The sequence below is a fragment of the Synchiropus splendidus genome, chromosome 3 (assembly GCF_027744825.2).
Source record: "Synchiropus splendidus isolate RoL2022-P1 chromosome 3, RoL_Sspl_1.0, whole genome shotgun sequence".
Taxonomy (NCBI): domain Eukaryota; kingdom Metazoa; phylum Chordata; class Actinopteri; order Syngnathiformes; family Callionymidae; genus Synchiropus; species Synchiropus splendidus.
The window spans coordinates 14,854,334-14,876,465 of NC_071336.1; the positions used below are offsets into that span (position 1 = coordinate 14,854,334).

General features: G+C 40.1%; 3 protein-coding genes and 1 long non-coding RNA gene across 7 annotated transcripts; 2 read left to right on the top strand and 2 right to left on the bottom strand.

Moving 5' to 3' along the window:
* Positions 1-2,343: 2,343 nt before the first annotated feature.
* LOC128756329 (uncharacterized) lies at positions 2,344-6,195 on the top strand. Its single transcript, XR_008414220.1, has 3 exons — positions 2,344-2,491; positions 2,652-3,092; positions 3,808-6,195. It is a non-coding gene; the product is annotated as an uncharacterized LOC128756329 (long non-coding RNA).
* LOC128756328 (transmembrane protein 184C-like) lies at positions 3,726-10,789 on the bottom strand. 3 transcript variants are annotated; one of them, XM_053860736.1, is made up of 12 exons: positions 10,615-10,789; positions 8,719-8,892; positions 8,310-8,440; positions 6,865-6,901; positions 6,582-6,787; positions 6,426-6,500; positions 5,843-5,936; positions 5,649-5,761; positions 5,475-5,574; positions 5,195-5,272; positions 4,249-4,342; positions 3,726-4,179 (listed from the first exon to the last, which is right to left on the bottom strand). In XM_053860736.1, exons 2-12 carry the CDS (start codon positions 8,833-8,835, stop codon positions 3,920-3,922), a joined length of 1,305 nt encoding a protein of 434 aa, XP_053716711.1. In that variant the 5' UTR covers positions 8,836-8,892; positions 10,615-10,789; the 3' UTR covers positions 3,726-3,919. The 3 variants fall into 3 exon arrangements, with proteins under 3 accessions (XP_053716711.1, XP_053716713.1, XP_053716712.1); XM_053860738.1 differs by lacking the exon at positions 8,719-8,892; XM_053860737.1 differs by having other exon boundaries at positions 8,719-10,789.
* Positions 10,790-12,410: 1,621 nt separating this feature from the next.
* On the bottom strand, positions 12,411-17,236 carry LOC128755637 (endothelin-1 receptor-like). 2 transcript variants are annotated; one of them, XM_053859496.1, is made up of 8 exons: positions 17,148-17,236; positions 16,061-16,855; positions 15,591-15,718; positions 15,283-15,481; positions 14,955-15,107; positions 14,609-14,742; positions 14,421-14,529; positions 12,411-13,121 (listed from the first exon to the last, which is right to left on the bottom strand). In XM_053859496.1, the coding sequence occupies exons 2-8, from the start codon at positions 16,625-16,627 to the stop codon at positions 12,972-12,974; spliced, it is 1,440 nt and encodes a 479-aa protein (XP_053715471.1). In that variant the 5' UTR covers positions 16,628-16,855; positions 17,148-17,236; the 3' UTR covers positions 12,411-12,971. The 2 variants fall into 2 exon arrangements, with proteins under 2 accessions (XP_053715471.1, XP_053715472.1); XM_053859497.1 differs by having other exon boundaries at positions 12,948-13,165.
* A 1,720-nt stretch (positions 17,237-18,956) lies between these two features.
* Positions 18,957-21,403, top strand: ttc29 (tetratricopeptide repeat domain 29). The gene is made up of 10 exons (XM_053860060.1): positions 18,957-19,046; positions 19,146-19,205; positions 19,273-19,436; positions 19,575-19,751; positions 20,071-20,283; positions 20,440-20,525; positions 20,627-20,718; positions 20,897-21,020; positions 21,092-21,181; positions 21,257-21,403. The coding sequence occupies exons 1-10, from the start codon at positions 19,000-19,002 to the stop codon at positions 21,401-21,403; spliced, it is 1,200 nt and encodes a 399-aa protein (XP_053716035.1). The 5' UTR covers positions 18,957-18,999.
* Positions 21,404-22,132: the final 729 nt, after the last annotated feature.

Sequence of the window (22,132 nt, forward strand, 5' to 3'; positions counted from 1 at the left end):
GTCAATATTTTGCAGATATAAACTTGTTGCCATTAATGTGGGAAACCTTTCACCCTAAACGTTTACACCGAACGCAACTTCCGCGAGCGACACGACTGATTTACATACAAAGTCAATGGAGTTGGGGCGATTGACGGCGATCAGCGGTGACCAACGTGGCCGCGACACTACTGGAGTGTGCGACGCTACGCGATTTGAGCTAAATACGGCGATTCCAGCTACTCAAGACGACACAGCCAGTCTGGGACTGGCATCACGCTAGCCCGCGATCTACAAATACCCATCTCGCCAGCCCACTCAAAAAAAAGTATGAGCGTCTATTTGTGCCGTTACGGTAGCGACTCCGTAAGCTCCAGTAAAGTGTAGTTGTGTGTTACGGAGATGATAAATAGACGTTATGTATTTCAAGAAAGTGTCTTCAACGTTTTTTAAAACAAAAATACAGCTTAAACACTGTAATAATATGGATATTATTAAAAAAAGACCACAAGAGGTTAGTGAAATCTTTCACTGGATTCCTGTTCAGGCAGCTCTACTCTACTATCCCTGTAAGTTTGGAGTGTTTTTACTGTAGAATTATGAAATAAATTGACTTTATGTACTGTAATAACATGTATATTATAAAAAAAATATACATAAAAAAACTACAAGAGGTTAGTGAAATCTTTCACTGGATTCCTGTTCAGGGAGCTCTACTCTACTATCTCTGTGAGTTTGAAGAGTTTTTACTGTAGTATTATGAAATAAATTGACTTTATGTACGGTAATAGCATGTATATTATAAAAGAAATTATATAAAATAAACCAAAAGAGGTTAGTGAAATCTTTCACTGGATTCCTGTTCAGGGAGCTCTACTCTACTATGTCTGTGAGTTTGAAGAGTTTTTACTGTAGAATTCTGAAATAAATTAACTCTATGTACTGTAATAACATGTATATAATAAAAAAATTATATAAAATAAACCAAAAGAGGTTAGTGAAATCTTTCACTGGATTCATGTTCAGGGAGCTCTACTCTACTATGTCTGTGTGTTTGAAGAGTTTTTACTGTAGAATTCTGAAATAAATTAACTCTATGTACTGTAATAACATGTATATAATAAAAAAATTATATAAAATAAACCAAAAGAGGTTAGTGAAATCTTTCACCGGATTCCTGTTTAGGGAGCTCTACTCTACTATCCCTGTGAGTTTGGAGCGTTTTAATTTGTAATTACAAAATAATTACACCTTATGTCATAATAACACGTGCATAAAAAAAGGGCTTAGTGAAATGTCACTGGAGGTGCTATTCTCTACTTTCCCTGTGAGTTTCAAGAGTTTGTAAAACACATTATGTCATGTAGCAACATGCACATGAGGAGTCATTTAAGAAAACCAGAGTCATTAAAGAAAGTCATTTAAGAAAACCACAAGAGGCAAGTCAATTTTTTTTCACTGGATTCATGTTTAGGAAGCTCTTGGTTACTCTCCCACGGAATTTGTGTACTTTTTACTTTGCAATTCTTGCAGTGACTTTTTTTTCATTGTTTTCACCGTTGGTTCCAAAAAACGGAAAAATGACTACTCCCAAACACAACTTACCTCTCACTTATGAATCCAGTGACATTTCACTAAGCCCTTTATTTATGCACGAGTTATTATGACATAAGGTGTAATTATTTTGTAATTACAAATTAAAATGCTCCAAACTCACAGGGATAGTAGAGTAGAGCTCCCTGAACAGGAATCCAGTGAAAGATTTCACTAACCTCTTTTGGTTTATTGTATATAATTTCTTTTATAATATACATGTTATTACCGTACATAAAGTCAATTTATTTCATAATACTACAGTAAAAACTCTTCAAACTCACAGAGATAGTAGAGTAGAGCTCCCTGAACAGGAATCCAGTGAAAGATTTCACTAACCTCTTGTAGTTTTTTTTATATATTTTTTTTTTTATAATATACATGTTATTACAGTACATAAAGTCAATTTATTTCATAATACTACAGTAAAAACTCTTCAAACTCACAGAGATAGTAGAGTAGAGCTCCCTGAACAGGAATCCAGTGAAAGATTTCACTAACCTCTTGTAGCTTTTTTTATATATTTTTTTTTATAATATACATGTTATTACAGTACATAAAGTCAATTTATTTCATAATTCTACAGTAAAAACACTCCAAACTTACAGGGATAGTAGAGTAGAGCTGCCTGAACAGGAATCCAGTGAAAGATTTCACTAACCTCTTGTGGTCTTTTTTTTAATAATATCCATATTATTACAGTGTTTAAGCTGTATTTTTGTTTTAAAAAACGTTGAAGACACTTTCTTGAAATACATAACGTCTATTTATCATCTCCGTAACACACAACTACACTTTACTGGAGCTTACGGAGTCGCTACCGTAACGGCACAAAAAGACGCTCATACTTTTTTTTTGAGTGGGCTGGCGAGATGGGTATTTGTAGCTCGCGGGCTAGCGTGATGCCAGTGTGGTACTGGTGAGTTGAGACCTTTATTTATTTAAGTTTACTGAAGTTATATTCGCCTAAACGCAATGTCTATCTAGTTTACGAGGCGAATGTAGTGCTGCGACTGTAGAAACTACGCATGTATGGCAACGGGATAAATAAGCACTGTTTCTGATTTAATGTAATTCAGATGAGATGTCCTGAGGGGTCTGTTTATATGAGAGGAGGATGCTGGCGGAGTGGTCAGCGGCATCTACTGTAGTGCCGTGAAGTGAGCGTTGTTCGCCGTCCTCTCTCTTCTGGAGCCCTTCATCTCCAAGAGAGACCTCGGCCAACATGACTGGAGACGCAGCAGCAAGATAGCAGGTAGGTTTGTGTGTTCATTTATTGGTGACATTCTGAATACTAAACTAAATATAAAAAAACGTATGTAGCTGTCCGCTTTGTTCTGTATAGCTTGTACAGTAATGTAATCACGTTATACTGTCATTCATGAGAGGAGGTGGATGGTTCCACTCATGATGTTGGTGATGATGAGGAGGAGGATGGACATTCCTCTGCCTCACCTGGTGCTGCTGCTGCATCTCCTCCACCTGCCACTGCCCCCTCCTCATCCACTGCTGCTCCCCATGTATGTAGAAATAACATTTTCTAGCATTATTATATTTTTTTATTAAATGTTATTGTTCTACATCATTCAAGCACTGTCATAGTGACATGACTTGTTTCAGGTTAACTCTATTGCTGTCCTATACAGATTTTATTTATTAGTACTCATCATTATCACTATTGAACTCAACTTTCATTATGTACCTTTAGTGTAGATAAAGGTTTGAAATGCAATGTCATGTTAGTCGAGTCTTTAGTGGAACAGGTCAAGTCAAACAAGAAACGGTCCATCAATCTCTCGTGGTCAAGTTGCGAGAGCATCAGCTTTAAAAACAATTTAAAGTTTAACTTCAACCCGGGTTGTTCGCTCCAAGTGAGTGAGTGTGTTGGTGGGTAACATGGCTTGTGGTGCGTGTGTCCTGTCCATTAAGTTTCATCTCCGCTATTAGAGTCCAACTTCAATAGATTCAGGAGAAGATTTTGGTGGAGTAATAGCACTGAGCGAGTCCACTTTCTCCGTCAGCGCAGCAGCATAGAACCGTGCTCGACTTGTCCTTGATACACCTGAGGATCACGATCGACCAATTCTGCACCAACTTGTTGTAGCCTAATATAGATGTTGTGTTTTTGGTGTTCACTCAGAAAATCCTGCAAATAGAAGTACAGTGTCTTTATTTAAATAAACATCAAAACATTTGACAGAACCTAACACACAACTTCAATATTTCTTGTTTCAGCCGACATCTTATAATCTCACATCTGCTATTTTCAAACGTGGGGGAGCGCTTAAGAGGACAGCCATCGAGCCTGTGGGAAGGGAAACAAAGAAATCCCAGAATGTTCTGATTACTATTCAGCAGGTCGGGGCTGCGTTTGGTCCTCCCACGATGACGAAGTGAATCCTGTCGGGGCCGATATAGAGTGTGGAGCAGGGGTGTAGCCAAGACCCTGATAGCGACCACTCAAGGAGGGGGACGATGGCATCGACGTGGCTGCCACGGCAACAGGGTCCTGAGAGCTGGCTCGGAGAAGGCCGGTGTGCTCTGTGTGCTCCGGTCGGGCTGCTGCACCGAAGTACATCTTGTTTGGACGACCGAGGAACGTTCGACCTAGAAGGAGTCGTCAGTGAATGAGGTGGCGTATTCTCACATTTTTAAATGGCTCGGCAGAATGCTCACCAACGTGTCGCACTTGTTCTGTGACATCGGCTCGGATGTCAGAGAAGTCCCACATGGCCAGGAAGCTGTCAAAGCAGGAACCCTCCTCTGCTTCCTATGGGATCAGATAGAACACATGCAATCTTAACAAGACTGGCCACGTCACTGGAACAAGGATGTTCCTGCAATGGAGATTTGAGATTCGACTAGAGATGAATAGCCTGTTATTTGAAAGGTCGATGACTAACAAGATGAACTGAAAGTAAAAGAAGAAGTCCCTTATTTGAAAAGTAATTCTAGCTCTAGAATGGTAATCTAAAAACCACTGTTCTCTGGGCGCCAAACTGAACTGCCAGTTCAGAACTATGACATATCACATAAATCGTTGTATAACTATAATGTGGTACAATTTCTAGGGCTGTCACTACATTACATTTTTAATTTCAATTAAATGCGCTGAATCTAAGATAACACGTGATTAATGCCAAATGTTCTGTGTCTGTTCTAAATGTAAAGATTTTATCAACACAACAGTAGCCATTGATGTGCTTGCAGCAGGTTTTTCAGTGTTCTCAGAGGCTCTGAGGTCATTCTGATCTATGTTCTTGACAGTACCTGTTATGTTGGATTGGTGTAGTAAACAAATGTTTGCATGAGAAATGCATTAACAAAATGACAAAATGTGTGATTAACTTGCCATTAACCTCAAATAAATTTTCCAGTGCGAATAATTGAGATTAAAAACTGTAATTATTTGACAGCGAACATTGTTGTCTTCAGTCCTTTGCTTGGATCTCAGGAGGTTTCTGCACCCCAAAGTCAGCTCAGGACACAAAGAAATACTACGTAATAAATAATAACTAAGCAATAAAACTAACAATAAGAGCTTTTCCTTCACACATTTTCCATTGAAATGTGAACAAGTATTTGAAAAAACAAATTGGCTGCCCTTCTAATATCAGTTTACCTGCACATAGGGCTTGTAGGTGAAGGTATAGTGGTGAGCAATGGCTGCCAGAAACATTTCTATGCAGATGATGAAGTCCTAAAACAAGCAAAATGAAAGAGTCAGTCAAGTTTACAGAATAGTTTTTTCTCAGTGGTTGCAATAATCATTATAAAACAGAAGTAATTGAGGCCACTTCCTCAGGGAATAAGTGCTGACTAAGATAAGAACCATGACCATGCTTTGAGCACAGTAGAATCATGCATAAACAGTTTGTCGGGGCTGTGTAAAGTGTCCTTACCTGCAAACCAGTGGCTACTGCCTCAACACTGTCCCAATCCCAGGTGTGTTTATCCGAAATAACACCGACTTTGACAAGAATGGCTATTAATACTGCTTGCCTGAAGAGAAGTTAAGATACTTGTTGACAAACATAGTGCTTCCCTGTAATTTTCTCTTAGTTCCACTTCCCTACCAGAATGAGACAAAGACCACCAGTTTCACACAGAGGAACTTCCCCACAGGCCTGATGGGAGTCAACTCATCTCTCAGAGCTCGGTACAGCAATACCAGACAGTACATGGCGAACTAGAGGGGACACGTGTATTAATAACCTCTGCTGAAATCCTGAAATCCATCAAGCTCATTGTCTAAATGAGATGTGTTTACCAACTGAGATATGTTGTTGATTATCACCAGATAGGACCAGGCATTTCTGAAGCTGAAATTGGCTTCGTCGTACACCCCACACAGCTGACAGATCCTGAGCAGGAAAGAAAACATCACGAGATTCTTGTCATGGGTTTGCTTATTTTACCATAAACCAACAAGAGCTCAGCAGCGCTTTCGTGTCATGACTAGGAAAGCACCAAAATGAAAATTGAGGTCGAAGCCAAATAAATGAAACTTTAAATCCAAAAACCAAATAATACCAAATATCCAATGTGGCTATGAAGATATACATTTTTTAAAATATTACATAAATACTCTAGAAAACATTTTATACATGCTTTTCAATGAAAGTCAAGGAGATTTTTTTTTAATAAAAAAAAATATATTGCACTGTTTGTGCACTGTCACCACTGAAGTCTGCAGTATATTTTTGTATTTAAAAAAACACATTCTATTACATCAGGTTGACACAGAAGCTGAATGTTGCTTATTTTGTACTATTTGGCCAGATGTATTTGGCCACCGAATATTCGGTGCATCCCTCGTCAATACTGTAAGGTAAAAGTGTTAACAGTCTTACAGGGCAATCACTGTGGTCACAGGTCGGACCACAGTGTACTGCAGAACTCCCAGCTTGCACCTGAACAACAGCACCCTATAGAGAAAGAGGCATGTATCAATGTCAAACTGGTCACGGCTCTTCGCATCCATTTGATGTGCTAAGAATGAGCCTTACTCTCCCATGGGCCAAGCAGGGCAGCAGCAGAGGGGGGGCAGGTGAGGTTGCTGCTGCTGGACTTCAAGCATAAGCACCAAACTTGGGTACTGATTACTCAGAAAGTTTAACAGGAATATCAGGAAGTTGTAGATGACGTAGGCTTCGTAGCATTCCCTGCAGGTGTCCACATATATGGCGAGACTGGGATATCGCAGGGCCAACCACTGTGTCAGAGGAGGATCAACACTTGATTTGGTTTCACACAGTCGAGTATTTAAACTTAAGTGAGATCGAAACTCACGCTATCCAGACTGTAGATTGGCACCATCCACAGTATCCTGAGGAAAAGCAACAAATGCAGAATCATAACACCAAAAAACGTTTCAACATCTTAAACTCCCTCTTAAGCAAGTTCTTTCAGGTTTCAGACGAGTTAGTCTTCGATCTAGTCGTTCATTCAAGACGCTGTCTGCACTCTATGTGCACAAGTGGATCATCAACAATCGCATGGTTCTGTTGCAGCAGGCCGTGATTTCACATTTCAAGTATCATTTTTCGAGAGAGAGTCACTTCGATTCTAAAGCTTTTACACTTCAGTGCTCTAAGTGCAGTCTACACAGAGTTTGCGTTGTGCTGAATGACACAAGGAGCGCTTGGCTTATCCACCACCTTCAAGATCGAGTGTGAGCGATTGTTCACCACAATGGTGGACCTTTTTCCACAGAGATGTTGAATAAAGCTATATCAACCAAGTGACCTCAAACTTATTGTTGCCTCTATAATATTACAGTTTTTCTTTATTGCATATATGAAATTAATATGTTGATTTTTTTCCCCCTTCACCAGGGGACGCTATGTGTTCACAGCAGTATTTATTCCAAGTTAACTTCTCAATTACAAAAAAAATGACTCATTCCCAGAGAATTTTACTCTTGTAACCGAACAAATTGTTGTAGTCAAAAAAGTACCATCCAATATTGGCTTCTGGTATTGTTGTTATTTCGTACTATTGAGGTCCAGCTCGTCTACTTGGGGCTTCTGTGTTTCTGGTATAGAGATGAACGGAGCATGGCGATTCAGCGTGGAGGATCCAGCAGTGAGGTCGGCCATCTGCTCTGCAACTGGGTCGGCCTTGCTGACATCACGTGGATCGGTTGACATAGTGTAAGCAGTTGAAGGGATTCCTGAAGGGACTGCACTTCCATTGCCAAGGCAAGGCTTGTGATTTTGGTCAAGCTATACTCATGCCCATCATCAGGAGAGTTGATTTGTGCCAGAAGACGGAAGTATTATCTTTCCTTTGATACTTATAGAGCTGGAGGAGTTTTCAAGACATTGAAAAATATCTGGTCTCGTGGGTAAGACTGCTGATGTTTTGCATTTGAGTTTGCATGTTTTCCACAGTGGGGACTAGTGCTTTCACATACACAGGTGTAGGTTTTGAAAGGACAATGACTCACTTGTGATATGGTTCTGAGCTTGGAAAATTACGCGGGAGTGATAATGTGATCAAAAACCACCAAGACTGGGGGACTGCCCATTATAACTAACTAGGTGGTGTCATGAGTCAGAGTTTCATGTCTGAGAGAAACCATGAGGGATGACTCTCAGCTCACTCATAGCACCGAGCATCAACAGGAAAGTGAAATGGAATTAGTTACAATGTGATGTGCATAAATAAGCCCATTGTTTTTAATGTAAAGCCCAGCCCAAATATCAAAACTACATAGGCATACGTGTCTCCACCTGATGATTGGTCGTTGCAGCTCCGGCTGTGTGAAATGGACGATGTGCTGCAAAATCCCCCACAGAGAGATGGGGATGGTCAAAAAGACGAAGACACCGGCGATGAACCACGCTTTACTGTGAGTGCCCACCTGAGCAGAGACACAGACGCACCTTCAACTCATTTCTTATTGAACCTCTCAGCGTAGTTCTGTTTTGTTCTGTTTCTGTTTCACTAGAAACTATCAACATGAATTTGACTGGGTGCGGTGACATTTGTATAAGCCTGTGTAAAGAGCAGAAAGGTCATTGGTTATGTAATATAGTGATTAACCACACCTAAAACAAACTTAATTTCTCCAACTACCAATATTTACTTTTCATGTCAGATGCTGTAGATGAAATTTAGGTCCAGGGGGTGAAGTTGTACCTTATCCTTGAGCAGCTCCCAGATACAAAGAGGGACAACAGCCACCAACAGGAGAGCATAGAGAACCAGAACAAGTGGACGAATCCACCGACGCCATTCGGCACATGAGCAAGGCATTGTGCCCTCGCCGACGCCTGCTTCGATTACAGACACGGCTTGTGCTCACAGTCTCACCTGAAGACAGAAATGTTGATATGTCTAGTGACGTGTCGACCTTTTTTGCAGTATTTCTTGTCACTCAAAAAACTCATAGTTCCATCTTTCACACATACTTCACCACCAAAGAATATTTATCCAATATTGATTATTTAAAATAAAATACCTATCTATCTATTTATTCTCACCATCTTTTGGCCCGGACAACAGTCAAGGTATATAATGTTCCCCTTCATAAACTTGAAATTAAAAGGCTGCAAAGGCAAGATGAGATCAATACGTGATATGGAGTGCACAACAAGGCGTGGGAGGTTCGATTTCCAACTGCCCAGATAAAAAGTAACTGAGATAAAAGTAAAAACAAAAAGTAACGCAGTAAAAAGTAAGCATAGTTTCGCTATGACAAGCTGTGAAGGCAAGAAGATGTCAATAAGTGACATGGGTGACGGGTGAAAATGAGTTAAGATGCGTGTTGATAGTCGATTGGCGCACGAGGAACTCTGGGCGTTAGTGGCGAAAGGAAAGCCGTTTCGTTGCTAATGGCTCCACCTACCGACTATTTGAAACACTCACTGTGGCTCAAAAATAAAACGAGTGGACCTGTTAAGAAAATCTGTATCTTTTTCTCTGGGTGTCAATAATATTCTGGTGCCTTGGTTAAACTTCATGCCACACCTGCACTATTTGTACCTTGCACTGCAGGCTGCAGGTTGATTTAAAAGAGAAAACAATGACATTCGTATTGTGAGATTTCAGGCTCAATCACATGTGCTTTGACTAATATGAAGGCCATCAGTTGAAAAGGCAGAAGAAAAATGATATCAAATATAACTTCATTTGTGTTACTTAAGTATTAAGACATTATTTAATTTTAATTAAAAGAATATACATGGTAAGAATAGAATGGATAAAACATCTAGATATGATATAAAGGCACTTTATTGCGCGGTTTATTTTTAAAAATAAAGATAATATATTTTTTCTGAGGGTCAAAAAGTAGTCGCTGAAAGTCCCAATCCTCAGTTTTGCACACTGCTTGGAGGTTCTGATTTGATCTGTACTACATAGTCTGACACGCATGACAGAAAATTAGGACCTTCATGCAGCTCAACTTTGTATTACTGGTTAATAGCAATAAAGTCTTATACATACAGCACACCATCGAAGGATTCTAGACCACTGACTGGTTGCCACACGTCACCACGTCACTACAATTTTCAATTTCGCTTTGTCTTTCGTGTCATATGCACCATGAGCGTCAAACCTCATGCATGGAGGTGCTTCACCTACTTGAGACGCAGATGCACAATAATACAATAAACATTAGTTACAATGTTCCAAGGGATAAATTTGGATGAGTAGTAAACACCGGAAATGTCAATCATTCTGACAGGATTTGATCGCCTCAGGTCATTTTAAACATTTGAGAAGCCAGTATAAACGAGTTTCTGAGACGCCACATCAAAATAAAACAACAGACAAGGACAACGATAAAAATAGCCTCCTTCACCGACACACATATGATTGTCGATTTCAATAACTAAAGATGCATAGAGTGCATCTTTCAACAGTATAGTAAATGTCGTGATTATCATGCTCTTGCAAAACCACCCAAGTCGTTCCGGGTGTCAGCGTGCATCGTCAGGTTTCCTCTAAACATAGGTGAAATGAGTATTTTAATGGAGATAAGCGATCATAGAAGAGCGGAAGGGCCAGGCCCCGCTCGCTCCATTCAGTTACCAGGCAACGCATCCCTGCTCCTCCCGTCCTCAACTGGCACCAGTTCATCCGATCAGGTTCCTTTATAATCGGTAATCAATGGCAGCGACGGCGCAAATATCACAACCATTTCTCGTCCACTTGGTTCGGGGTGCAGCCCGTGTTTGTCCCCTTGGTTCCTTGTGTTTACGCTCTGCGTCCCGGTCACGTGACGCGCCATCATCGACGCGTGATTTATTTTTAGCGGAAACTGCAATCCAATTAACTTTATATTTGTCGGTGTTCCACAGAAAATCAAAGTTGAATGATTTAATTTAAAATCATTATTTTAAAATGTCATTAATTTAAATTATACATCGATTTCACAGCGACTACTTGACCTTGCGCACCACACGATGGCAGCACCACTCTGGACTGGACTTACTGTGGAGCAGCATCTCGTCTCGACCGTTAGCTGTTTTTTTCATGGCAGCATGTTTTAATACACTGTGAGGGTTGGTTAATCCTTGATGGAATTATATCACTGATCAGTCAGTCTGAATCCTTCACGCTCCAGATTGATATTATGAGTAAACGGTGTCTTATAATCCTTTAGCAGTATAACGGTTGCAAGCCGGATGTCTGCTGTGCTGTTGCTGGAAAAACCTCACGGTGCACATATGACGTCAGTCTTAAGATCTGAAGAAAAGGGGTCGGAAATTGCGGCCATGTTCACGAGTGCTCTGTGATCGTTACATACAACGACTAACAAACAAAACACAACCTTTTTGCACCAAAAAAAAAAGTTCACAGAAATCTTGAAGTATGTAAATGCCTCTTACTCTGCTTATGTGTACGCTTAATTGTTACATAAATAAAACCCTATTTTCACCTATAAAATTGTCCTTCCCTTTCTGTTTGTCATGGGGCTCAACAACCAAACTAGAGAGCATCCAGTGTCCCCTCTCCAAAACTCCATTTCATTCACTTGTTTGGGTACCCTTCACTCCATTTCATCTGGGGATGCACAAAGGAGGCATGTCCTGGATGTGGCCCCAGGCTTCACTTGTGTGGGTACCCTTCACGGAGGCCGTTGTTCAAGACACTGGTGCCGACTCGACTGGTTTCCTTCCCTAAATATCATACTTTGAGCCCACAGTCCAGACACTCGGGACAAGAAATGTTGGCGGCATGTGTCAGCCATCTTGACCATAGGTCAGTCGACTGAAGTAGGGTAAACAAAGAGCTTTCATTGCCTTTCAGTTTCAGATGCATCACTTCTGGGGACGCTGCACGGATACCCTACTTTTCCTATTTCCTACTTAATAAGGTGGAACATTCAAATCGAGAGCAAAGATGGCTTCCAAACATAGCAAATATATGCTGAAATATCAATGTACAGTATCTCACTGTGACCTGCGACTAATTCCCCTGCTCTGCCATCGTCTGTGGAGCGATTCTGTCTGTCACTGTCTTTGATTTTCTGCTTTATGATATGAGCATGACATTATAAGGAGCAGTTCCTCAGACACTCTGTAACACATAGACAAAACACAAAAACATGCAGAACATTGAATCAATAGATTTGGTCAGTGGTCCACCTTCTTGTAAGTGTTGGCCTGTGGTCCTGTCCAGGGTGTCCCTCTGCCAGGGACTGGGGTAGGCTGCCTGTGTCACTATCAGAGAAGTAATTTAACCCCTATTTTTTATGGCATTTGTGAAGCCAAAACAACAAGGATCAAATTAGACATTTATAAAGAGATTGTTTTATGACATTTGGGGGAGGAAAAAGTACATCAGAGTTAAGAACATACACTTCATTTTATTTATTAATTTACTTCATTCAGATCATTCAAAACTATGTAACATTTAGAAAATAACAACATTAAAATATGTGATGTAAATTGAAAAAAAGTCACATAGGAAAAAGTGCATGCATCTTTAACAGAAAAAAATTACAGTAAAATAAAAATATAAAGTTTATTAGTACAGAAAAAAATCCTTTCATGTGTATCATATTTTGTTTTCTTTTGTTCTCCTCAGGAAAATGCACTCCAAAATTAAGTACAAACCGAGCATGAATATCTGCGGCATAATGTTTGATTATGTTCCACTGCCGTGAACTCAGCTCATGATGTTGCTCTTTTGTAATGTCTAATTTTTATGGAAAAAAAGCAAAAGCTTTTAAAGCTTTATAAAGCATGGATGAGTCAAATATCTGTGTGACAGTAATATTGAAGTGACACAAGAGTGAGATGTTGTGAAGGCAAATTATTGACACCTTTATGAAGTGATCCATGATTAATAATGATCTGTACTTAGTGTCGATAATAATAGGCCTTATCACAAAAGGCACTCTGTGAACAACATTCGGCAAAGTGCTTTATTTTGAATTCTATTTAGTATTTCTGAGGTGGTGGTGCTGTGGATTTAGTTATGTACTTCCAGAGTACTCCATTACAGTGAGGTTGAGTCTGTGCCTCGCGGATGTGGCTCAGTGGTTGGTGTGCTTGTACTGCAGGCTGGTCCCACGGTTCAGAGGCAGCAGACTGTTGGAGAGAGAGCCAGAGTAACACCAGCAACACAGACACGACTGCAGAGAGAGAGGGGCAAAGATTTAGAACAAGTGCTGGCTATACGGAAGTGCAAGAATTCATCACTAGTCAGTCAAGTTGTTCACATATTTCAAATGTATTCTTGACCTGATGATAGTCAAACAGAAGAACCAAATTGGCTGCAGGCTGAAACTTATGTGGTTAAGTCTTATGTAATATCTAGATTATTTTTTTCGATATATTTTAATAAAAAGAAAAAAAAAAAAAAAAAAAAAAAAATATATATATATATATATATATATATATATATATATATATATATATACAGGCCTTTCACATGTTTATTCTTCTCATTCTGTTCATTGAAATGAATTGCTTATTAAATTATGCATGAATATCTTTGTTTTTCCATATAGCTGTTAATTAAAATTTTCAATCACAAATGAAAAATAAATAATTTTTTTTATAAATTTAAATTTTATTTTATTTTAGCAACTTTCCCCTCACAAACATTATATTATTTCCACATGACAAAGAATTTAAAAAAAAAAACTAGTTCTCTTTCACTCTCACAGTTGAATTTTTTAACGTCACAGTAGAGTTACCACAATGTCTATGTCTCCCTGGCTTAGACCCCGAATCAGTCAGTGACTATGTTTCCATCCTCAGTGACTCTCTGCTCGAACCTTTAAACCAGGTTCTTGAAATAGCTGCTTTAGTCCTAGTCTCGGATGGATGTCTGCACACAGCACATTATCTCAGAGTGAACCGCAGACACTCACCAGTGGATCCATTTTCAACCATATCTTGAGAGTAGAGGCTGAAATATGGCTCTATGATACATGTCCTGACTAATAAAGTGCACATTGCATCGTGAACTGTCCACTCAAATTGGAAGATGTGACTGATGTACTAATCAGGGTCAACTGATGGTCATGTTATCAAAATCTTTGTCCAAAATAGAGATGTTATTCTCCTCAGTTGCCAAAGCTGGATCCCTGTGAGGAGCAAACTGACCTTCTGATGTGACACTGCCTTCCACTGAAAACTGCTCACGTCACTGCCTCTCTCTGTTTAGATGTTTTAAGCACGTCCTCTCCTCCCTTTCACCTTCCAACCTCCAAACATGTTCGCAGTTTCTAAACATTGCTTCTTTTTTCAGTGTATCGCTTCATTTTTTTTCCCTCTGACTGCATGAAATCTCACGCCCTTTGACCCCGCCATTTAGATAAGCGCTTTGAGACAGTCATCGCTTCACTGTCTCCCTAAAATAAAGTGTCGTTTGGTTTTTACCTTGAAGCAGTTTTTGAATTTCTTGGAAACAAAGAAAAGTATTATAGGATTGATGCAGGAGTTGATGGTCGCCATGTTAATGCTGAAGTAGTCGAGCACCAACAGGAAGCTAGAAAAACAACACATATTTAAAATGAATTACTCTTGAAGGAACCACAAACTTTAAATATATGATATATGCTCCTCACTTTAAAAGGTCGCAGCGGTGTGCATCATGGGATTTGTAGGCTACTCTCTTCAGCAGGCGGCTCAAATGTAGAGGGAACCAGCAGAGAGCGAAGATCAGGACCAGAGAGAAGACAGCTTTGGCCACCTCCCTCCTCTGCAGAGGAACACATGCACCACAGGCCTCATCAGTATTATGGTAATAACTTAGTTCATAGGATTTTCTTTCACACAAGTTATGTCTCATTCATTTATTATACTGTATTATTTTAATAAGCTAATTGAGTCACTTATCACTGACATCATTTTTTTAAGAAGGCTGCATCATGACCATCAGTCTGTTGTATCACCATCACCACCAGCCCTTACCTGCTTCAGGTGGTCACTCAGAGACATCCTCAGACTTCCCTTCTGGTGTCGCAGCATTTCACAGGTCATGAGACCATAGAACACAGCGGAGAAGATCACAGGCACGCAGAAGTAGAAGCCAAACAACCAGAAGTCCTTTGCGTCTCGGTAGAACTGAAAAAACGTAATTTGTCTTATTCATGATTGTCTTTTACTTTGTCAGTCAAGTTCACCGTTACACAACATGGGGTTGTCTGTATTTGAAAATTTCAAGTGAGTTCTAAGTTTGTCTCTTAAAGTCTCAGCTCTAGTTCAAATACGCAATACTCTACTTAAAGAGCACACTCACTGTCATGAAGGGCGTGTTGGCCTCCAGCATGCACGTTCTTATGGTGACATTCTTGTACTCAAAGGTGACCATGTTGAAGCCAAAGGCCTCTGGCACGGCCAGCACAGCCGACATCAACCAGATCAGTACAATCTCCACGACAGTGACCATGGGAATGCCAGTGCCCTGCACACGAGACCAGGATGCAACAGCACGATACCTGTAGTATGTAGAACACAAATTCACATTCTCTTCACATTTGTCACAAGTGTATTAGTGATGCAAGAAATTTGGGTTTAAGTGAGTTACTTTGATAAGTGGCATAGTACCTGTCCAGACTAAGGGCACACAGGTTGAGCACTGTGATGCCCACTGAAGCTTTCTGGAGGAACGGGAACAGCTTGCACAGGAAGAGGCCGAAGGGGCTGTCGGCAAAAGGCCACTTCATGGCAAGAAGCTGCACACACACACACATATCAGTCAGGAGGTTATTTTAAAACCTTTATCAGTCACACACTCTCACTGCTGCAGGAGTCACTCCCAGAGAGGTAAGTTCATTCATGGCAAAGGGGAGGAAGACAGTGCTAGATTCACCCTTTGTTGGATCAGAATTGACATAAATGTGAAGTGATGAGGATCAGCATCTCCATGTCAGAGCCCGTGGCAAGAAACAGTTTTAATGCATGGACACGAAAGAAATCTGTTTGGATATAGTCAGCCGGATTTTCACAAATAACCACAGTACGTGCTTTTAAAGCAAAGTGGTGAAACAGACACCACATGAAGGCAACGTACGTACCTTGTAAACGTTGATGGGAATGTCAATAGCGATGTAGATCAGGTCTCCCAGAGCCAGACTTGCGATCAAAGCATTGGGTCCATTCCTCATGCCCTTATTTTGGTAGATGATCCGGAGCAGGGTGGCGTTTCCAATGATCCCGACAGCAAATATCAGGCATGACAGAGCTGTGTTGATGAACTTGAAGGCAAACTTGATGGAGGTCTCATGGACGCAGTTCGGCACAAACATTGGGTGTCGATGAGCCGTCACAGAGGAGTTGGTGGTTGTTGCGTAAGACTTCCTCTCGTGCTTGTGCTTGTGTTTACTTGGGTTTTTGGACTTTCTCAATGCAGATTCCAAAGCAGAGTCAGGTTTGTTGATGGTTTCCTGGACCAGACGTCGTTCTGTCTGAATGTGGTGGTCACTCTCTAATCTTGGCTCACGGAGGTCTGAAGTGCTGAAGGTGGCATCTGATAGATCAGCTGAGTCATTACCGTGAGAAAGCACTGGATCACTGTGGAACCAGAGAAGCACCAGGACTGGAAATAGGTTGGAGGAAGCTTTGGGAAGTAGGTTGAACTTCATTTTGAGGGCTTTAAGTAGCTCAAACAAAATAAACAAGTAATTTAGGAATTTAAAAAAAATCCTCACTGAACTCAAAAAAGGTCTGCGTCAACTCAACTACTAAATCTGGGTGGATTTTAACTCGGGCAAGTTTAACATAACTTCCAAGGAGGCATAAACATCATCAAATTACTTTTTCTTCATTATGATTTGTAATCATGGATGGATTCGTTTTGGCCGTAAAAAGATCTGCAAAACACATAAGGAAACAAAGAGACAAACAATCTTTATTTGTTTTTAATGTTTTCATTGACCCTCTAGTTACTGTCTTTGTCTGTTAATTCTGGTTTTTAATGTTTTCAGAACCAACAATAAACAATGTAGTATTTTATGTTTAAAAAAAAAATGTTTGATAGTGTTTCAAATTCATCTTCAACTGTACCAGTAACAACTAATGATACAGATAATTATCGATTTATGGTACATTCATGGAGGATATTCAAGCTATAATAATATTGCCAAAACAAAGTTGAAGTCTCACCTGTTGTTGCCTCAATGTCTGTAGTTGGTCTAATATCTCCTAGCGTCAGCCTGATCGAGGACAGATGTGTCTTTCCTCCTTGCCAAAGACGCAACAAATGAAGTCTTGACAGTGGCAGCTGACTTTTACTTCCCACCATCAGAACCCCCACCCCCTACACTCTATCCTCTCTCCAATCCCCTCTTTGTACTGGTTACAGTGGAACTTCCCATTAAGATGCGGATATGAAGTGAGTGAACTTTTACTGACACATAAACATGCGCAAGTGTGTTTGAACCCTGATAAATCACTGGTGTGGATTTACAGCCCGTAACGTTCACAAGTTTTACTTTATTGACTTGTCTGACCTAAAACAAAGTCAGACTGGAACCTTATTCATCATTACGTAGCAAGATTTATATCATGTATTTTTTTATTGACAAAATAAGGATGCAGTGGCTCACTAAAGAAAACAATAGAGTGAGATGATATCAAACACATTTCCTTTAATTATGTTGTGAAATTCACTTTTTTATTTTATGTATTTTCTGCACAAAAGACTAAGACAGCTTCATCTGAGTAGCTATGGTTACTCTCCTCCACTATGCTTTGTGATGGCAGGAGGTTCACTTCGGTGAACAGACCGCACCACCCAAGTTGTGTGAACAGCAGTTTGACATCAAGTCTGGTGCAGAAAGAACCATGGTTAATTTACACGTGCTACAAAGGCAGCGCAGCATAATAAACAAATTGCACTTGAAGATAATTAAGTTGAGAACAAACAAACCGAATCTAAAGCGTGTGAGCTCATATCAAAATGAACATTCAGGAAGCAGCGTCTCGCACTCATCTGGTGCTGGTTTCCACTCCTAAGATGAAACTTTAATGAAGACGCTCCAACTCTTTGAAGAGTACACAAACACATCCACCACAGGAGAAGTGGTGTGCAGCCAGATAGTAACCCAGTTTCCATCACAGCTGTGCAGACGTGGAAAAGTTCAACGTTAACAACTTCCACCAACTTAGGGAAGAAGCATAAGCAGTTAAATAATTCTCCATGAAACACTGATATACTATTTTATAATATACATATAATTGTTCTATTTGTATTCAGGAAGTAAATTAAAAGTTTTCTGTCTTTGGAAAATGTCTATTGAGTGCCATTTATTATTAAATGCATCATGATATGTATATTTCTCCACACATAGGGACTCATTAACTGACTTGCTCAAAATGCAAAGAAAGTCTCTGTAATATTGGATGCCTTCTTACAGATATTTGTGACAAAAAAAGTAATGAAATGTTAGCCAGGTACAGACACATTTCTGTATCTTTATTTTAAATCTATTTTTTGTGCCGAGTCGGGCAGTGTAAAGGCCAGTTTGTTGGCGCGACTGTTACCTTGGCAACGACGTCGCGCACGTACAAAATCGTCCACCGGATATTTCTTGCTATTTTGTTGAGTTTTTCGACTGATCAAAGAACGGCGACTGCTCCGTGGTACGTATCAGTTTGTCCTGTTTGGAAGAGGGTTTGAAGACTGCGTTGAAGCTAACAACATTAGCAGCAGTGGAGTTAGCCTCTGTGACGTGTGTTGAAGTTTGAATGAAGTGGAAGAGAGACGAACATTTCCAACAGCTACTTGTTGGTTGAACCGTGAAAGAGTCACAAATACATACTGGCTTATTTTTCACTTTGTAAATGAGAAATATAACGTTTTTTCCCTGTTAATGGAAATAATTTAAAAAAAAAGACGTTTTGCCACGGTTTTATTTTCCTTTTCTGAATATATATACCTTATCTATGTGTACCTTGTGTTGAATATTTACAGAAGTTATTGCACAATAATTAATTAAGTTGGAAATCCCGAATCATGGCGTTAATGTCAACTCAGATCCTCTCCCAAAAAGAAATTGCAAGGTAAGCCCAGTTTCCAAGGGAACCAGTTTACTTTTTAATTCTTTTAGCACCTTTTTTATTTTTACGGTGGATGTCCCGTCATTGTTATGTACTCACCAGATTCAGGAATCGACTGAAGCACACCATGTCTGTGGAAATGCTTCAAAATGGTTACCACAGGTATTGTGTGAGTTGTGTTCTCCTCAATAAATTGATGTGTGTATTTAAGTACTCTAATCTCTTGCAGATCTTTTTCGGAGTTCTTATTTCTGCTCAACCGTGACCATTCCCGAAGGATGGAAGCTCCTCCAAATTCATTGATCAGTCTTCAGACCCCACTGGAGGAAGACATGGGCAAACTGGAGGCCATGAAGCTGCACCTGACTCAGGCTGAGGAGGCAGAGAGAACTGGTAACAATTTTTATTTGTACATGCATATATGTTGTATTTCATTCTTGTCTTTTGTCTTGGTTGACTCATTTTCCGTCTCCTGGATGTCACTTCTGTCGACATGTCATATGAGCTCTATTCAGTCATGTGTCTGTTCAGGCTCGTGGTCATCAGTGTACCAGGAGCGTCTACTTCTGGCTCAGTACTTCTCAGCTCCTGAGGATTTATGGCTGCGGTTACACTTCTTCCTCAGCTGCACTGACAAAGAACAAGGGCTCCATTCCAGACCGTCCGTGGAAGCTCGGGTCTGTCTGGCTGAGATCTACTCTCAACAAGGTAATCTGCTCAACTATCAATAAACATAGAATAGACTAGGTTATTTTTATGTCTAAAAAAACTGAATTAGTCCAATTTAATGAACACATTCACCAGTTCAACCAGTTTAATTGATGGGCTTGCTGATGTTTTTTAATGTTGGATCCTTTTTCTCTTTAAAAATGTCCCTTTATTTGGATTACAGGATGGTTTATAGCTGCAAATATTACTCTGAAACAGTATACAAAGGCATCGGTAATAAATCAATTAAATTATTAATTCAATACTGTGTTGTACAGGGATTCAAAAACAGATCTTAGTTCATATTCTCTTTCTGCAGGTGATCTGGATCAAGCGAGGGAGCATGCAGAGCTCTGCCTCTTGTTGTCAGGCAGTGAAGACATGCTGGACTCAAGTGGTCAGCCACTGAGGTTGCGGGTCTGCCAAGTTCTATGGAGGATCTATAGCCAGCTGGCCGACTCCCTGCAGGGCACAACAAACTTCAGTGAAGTTCTGAAGATGCTTCACCGTGGCTATGTCATGACTGCAGAATGTAGGTGCATGTTTGTGGTTCCTTTTGGAAAACCTTTGTCTGAAAATATTTACCTGGTTAAATAAACATTAAAAAGCCCAGTGGGATAATTCTATTATCTTTTACGATACAAAACCAAATAAAAAAACACATCTTCTTCATGACTCTATATTTCAGGTGAAGACAAACACCTTGAAGCTCACGCAGCCTATCAGCTGGGACTGACCCACCACGCTGCAGGAAATTATGGAGAAGCCAGGAAAGTGCGTGTCTTATGATGATGATGCGAACTACCGACATCTAGCGGTGATAGTGCAATTTGCAATTACCTGCGCATCTCTCTGTTCTTCGTGTGTGTGTCTAGTTTTTGACCATCTCCGTGCGGATCTACGACATGTTTATGGATTCAGACGGACTTGGAAAAACATACAAGGCGATGGCAAAGCTGTTGGCAAAGTACTTAGATTTGATGATTTGCACTGAATGATTTATGCAATGAATTAGAATTTGACAAAAATGCAAACAGATTTATACATAGATTTTTTGCCATTTCGAGCTTAATCTTGACTGAAGTCATTTGGAAAGCTGGTTGATGAATTTAAAGATTATTTAATTCTGTGCCCATGTGTTTCAGCGAGGGAAACATTGAAGAAACCATCCAGTGTCTGGAGAAGTTGGTCGACGTATCTGGCAGGAAAGGGCTCGAACAAAATTTGGCTGATGCCTGTATGAGTCTTGGAAATATCTACCTCACCTGGGTACACTCCGCATCTCTTAGTTACTCAATTTGTGGACCGTGACTGTATCATTTTGTTAAATCTCTCCGCAGAATGAGTTGGACAAAGCGGCTGAGTACTTCCAGCAAGGTTATGAGTCTGCATGTGGTGCAGGAGACGTGTCGTTGTTGCAGAGAGCACAGGTAACAAGTGTCATCATTGTAATGGCTCACATTTGTTTGCTGGTGGTACTTAATGGCTGCTCCTCTCTCCTCAAGGTGTCGCTTGCTTGCGCCCGCGGTCACTCACTAATTAAGAAATATGCTGCTGACGTGGTGTCTGGGACGCCTGCGGCAATACAGCGGCTGCTTCGATGGAAAAAGAGCCAGGAGTGTGGCGCCTCGTGGAGATCTGCTGATGACTGAATATTACCGTAGTTTGTTCTGAAAATGTAGAGGCCACAGTCAGTGTTATTTCTGCAATGTCACATCATCTATATCGGTCGGGCAGGCATGTGAATTCAGAGGCCAAATATGTGCTGGCACTATGGTGAGTGGCTATAAAAATAGATATATAACAAAGTTTTCTGTGTGAAGTCATTTGGAGGAAAGGCTAATATATCTATGTTCTTTTTTTTTTTTACAAATAAATGTGATTTAAAGGCACAACATTCTGGATGCTTAAAAAAATGGTTTCTTTATTTTAAATACAGGTCTACAGACATGAGTGTCAGAAAATATTCCCAACAAGGTCCTAAAAATAACCATTAAAGCCTGGTTTAGAGACAGTGACTCCAACACAAAGACAAGCAGAGTTAGAGGTGACATTGAAGATGCTGTGGTTTTCATTGATAGTGGCGAGGAAGGACAATATTGGGAATGGGCACTGTATATGAGAGGCGGACAGGCTCAGATGGTTTCAGTTGACTTGCTGTGGCATTCCCAGACGGGAAATTCCAAAGGACACGGAGGTTGAAGGAGAGTAGATCAGTTAGAAATCTCAGAAGAAACTTGAACCATTCTGAGTATAAATTCTGCATAAAATGGATGCAATTCATCTCACTGTTGCATACAGTATATATTTTATCAAAATGAAAGTGTTTACATACTATGTAATTTAAGCCTGAGACGGTGCATTCTTTTTAAACAATACAA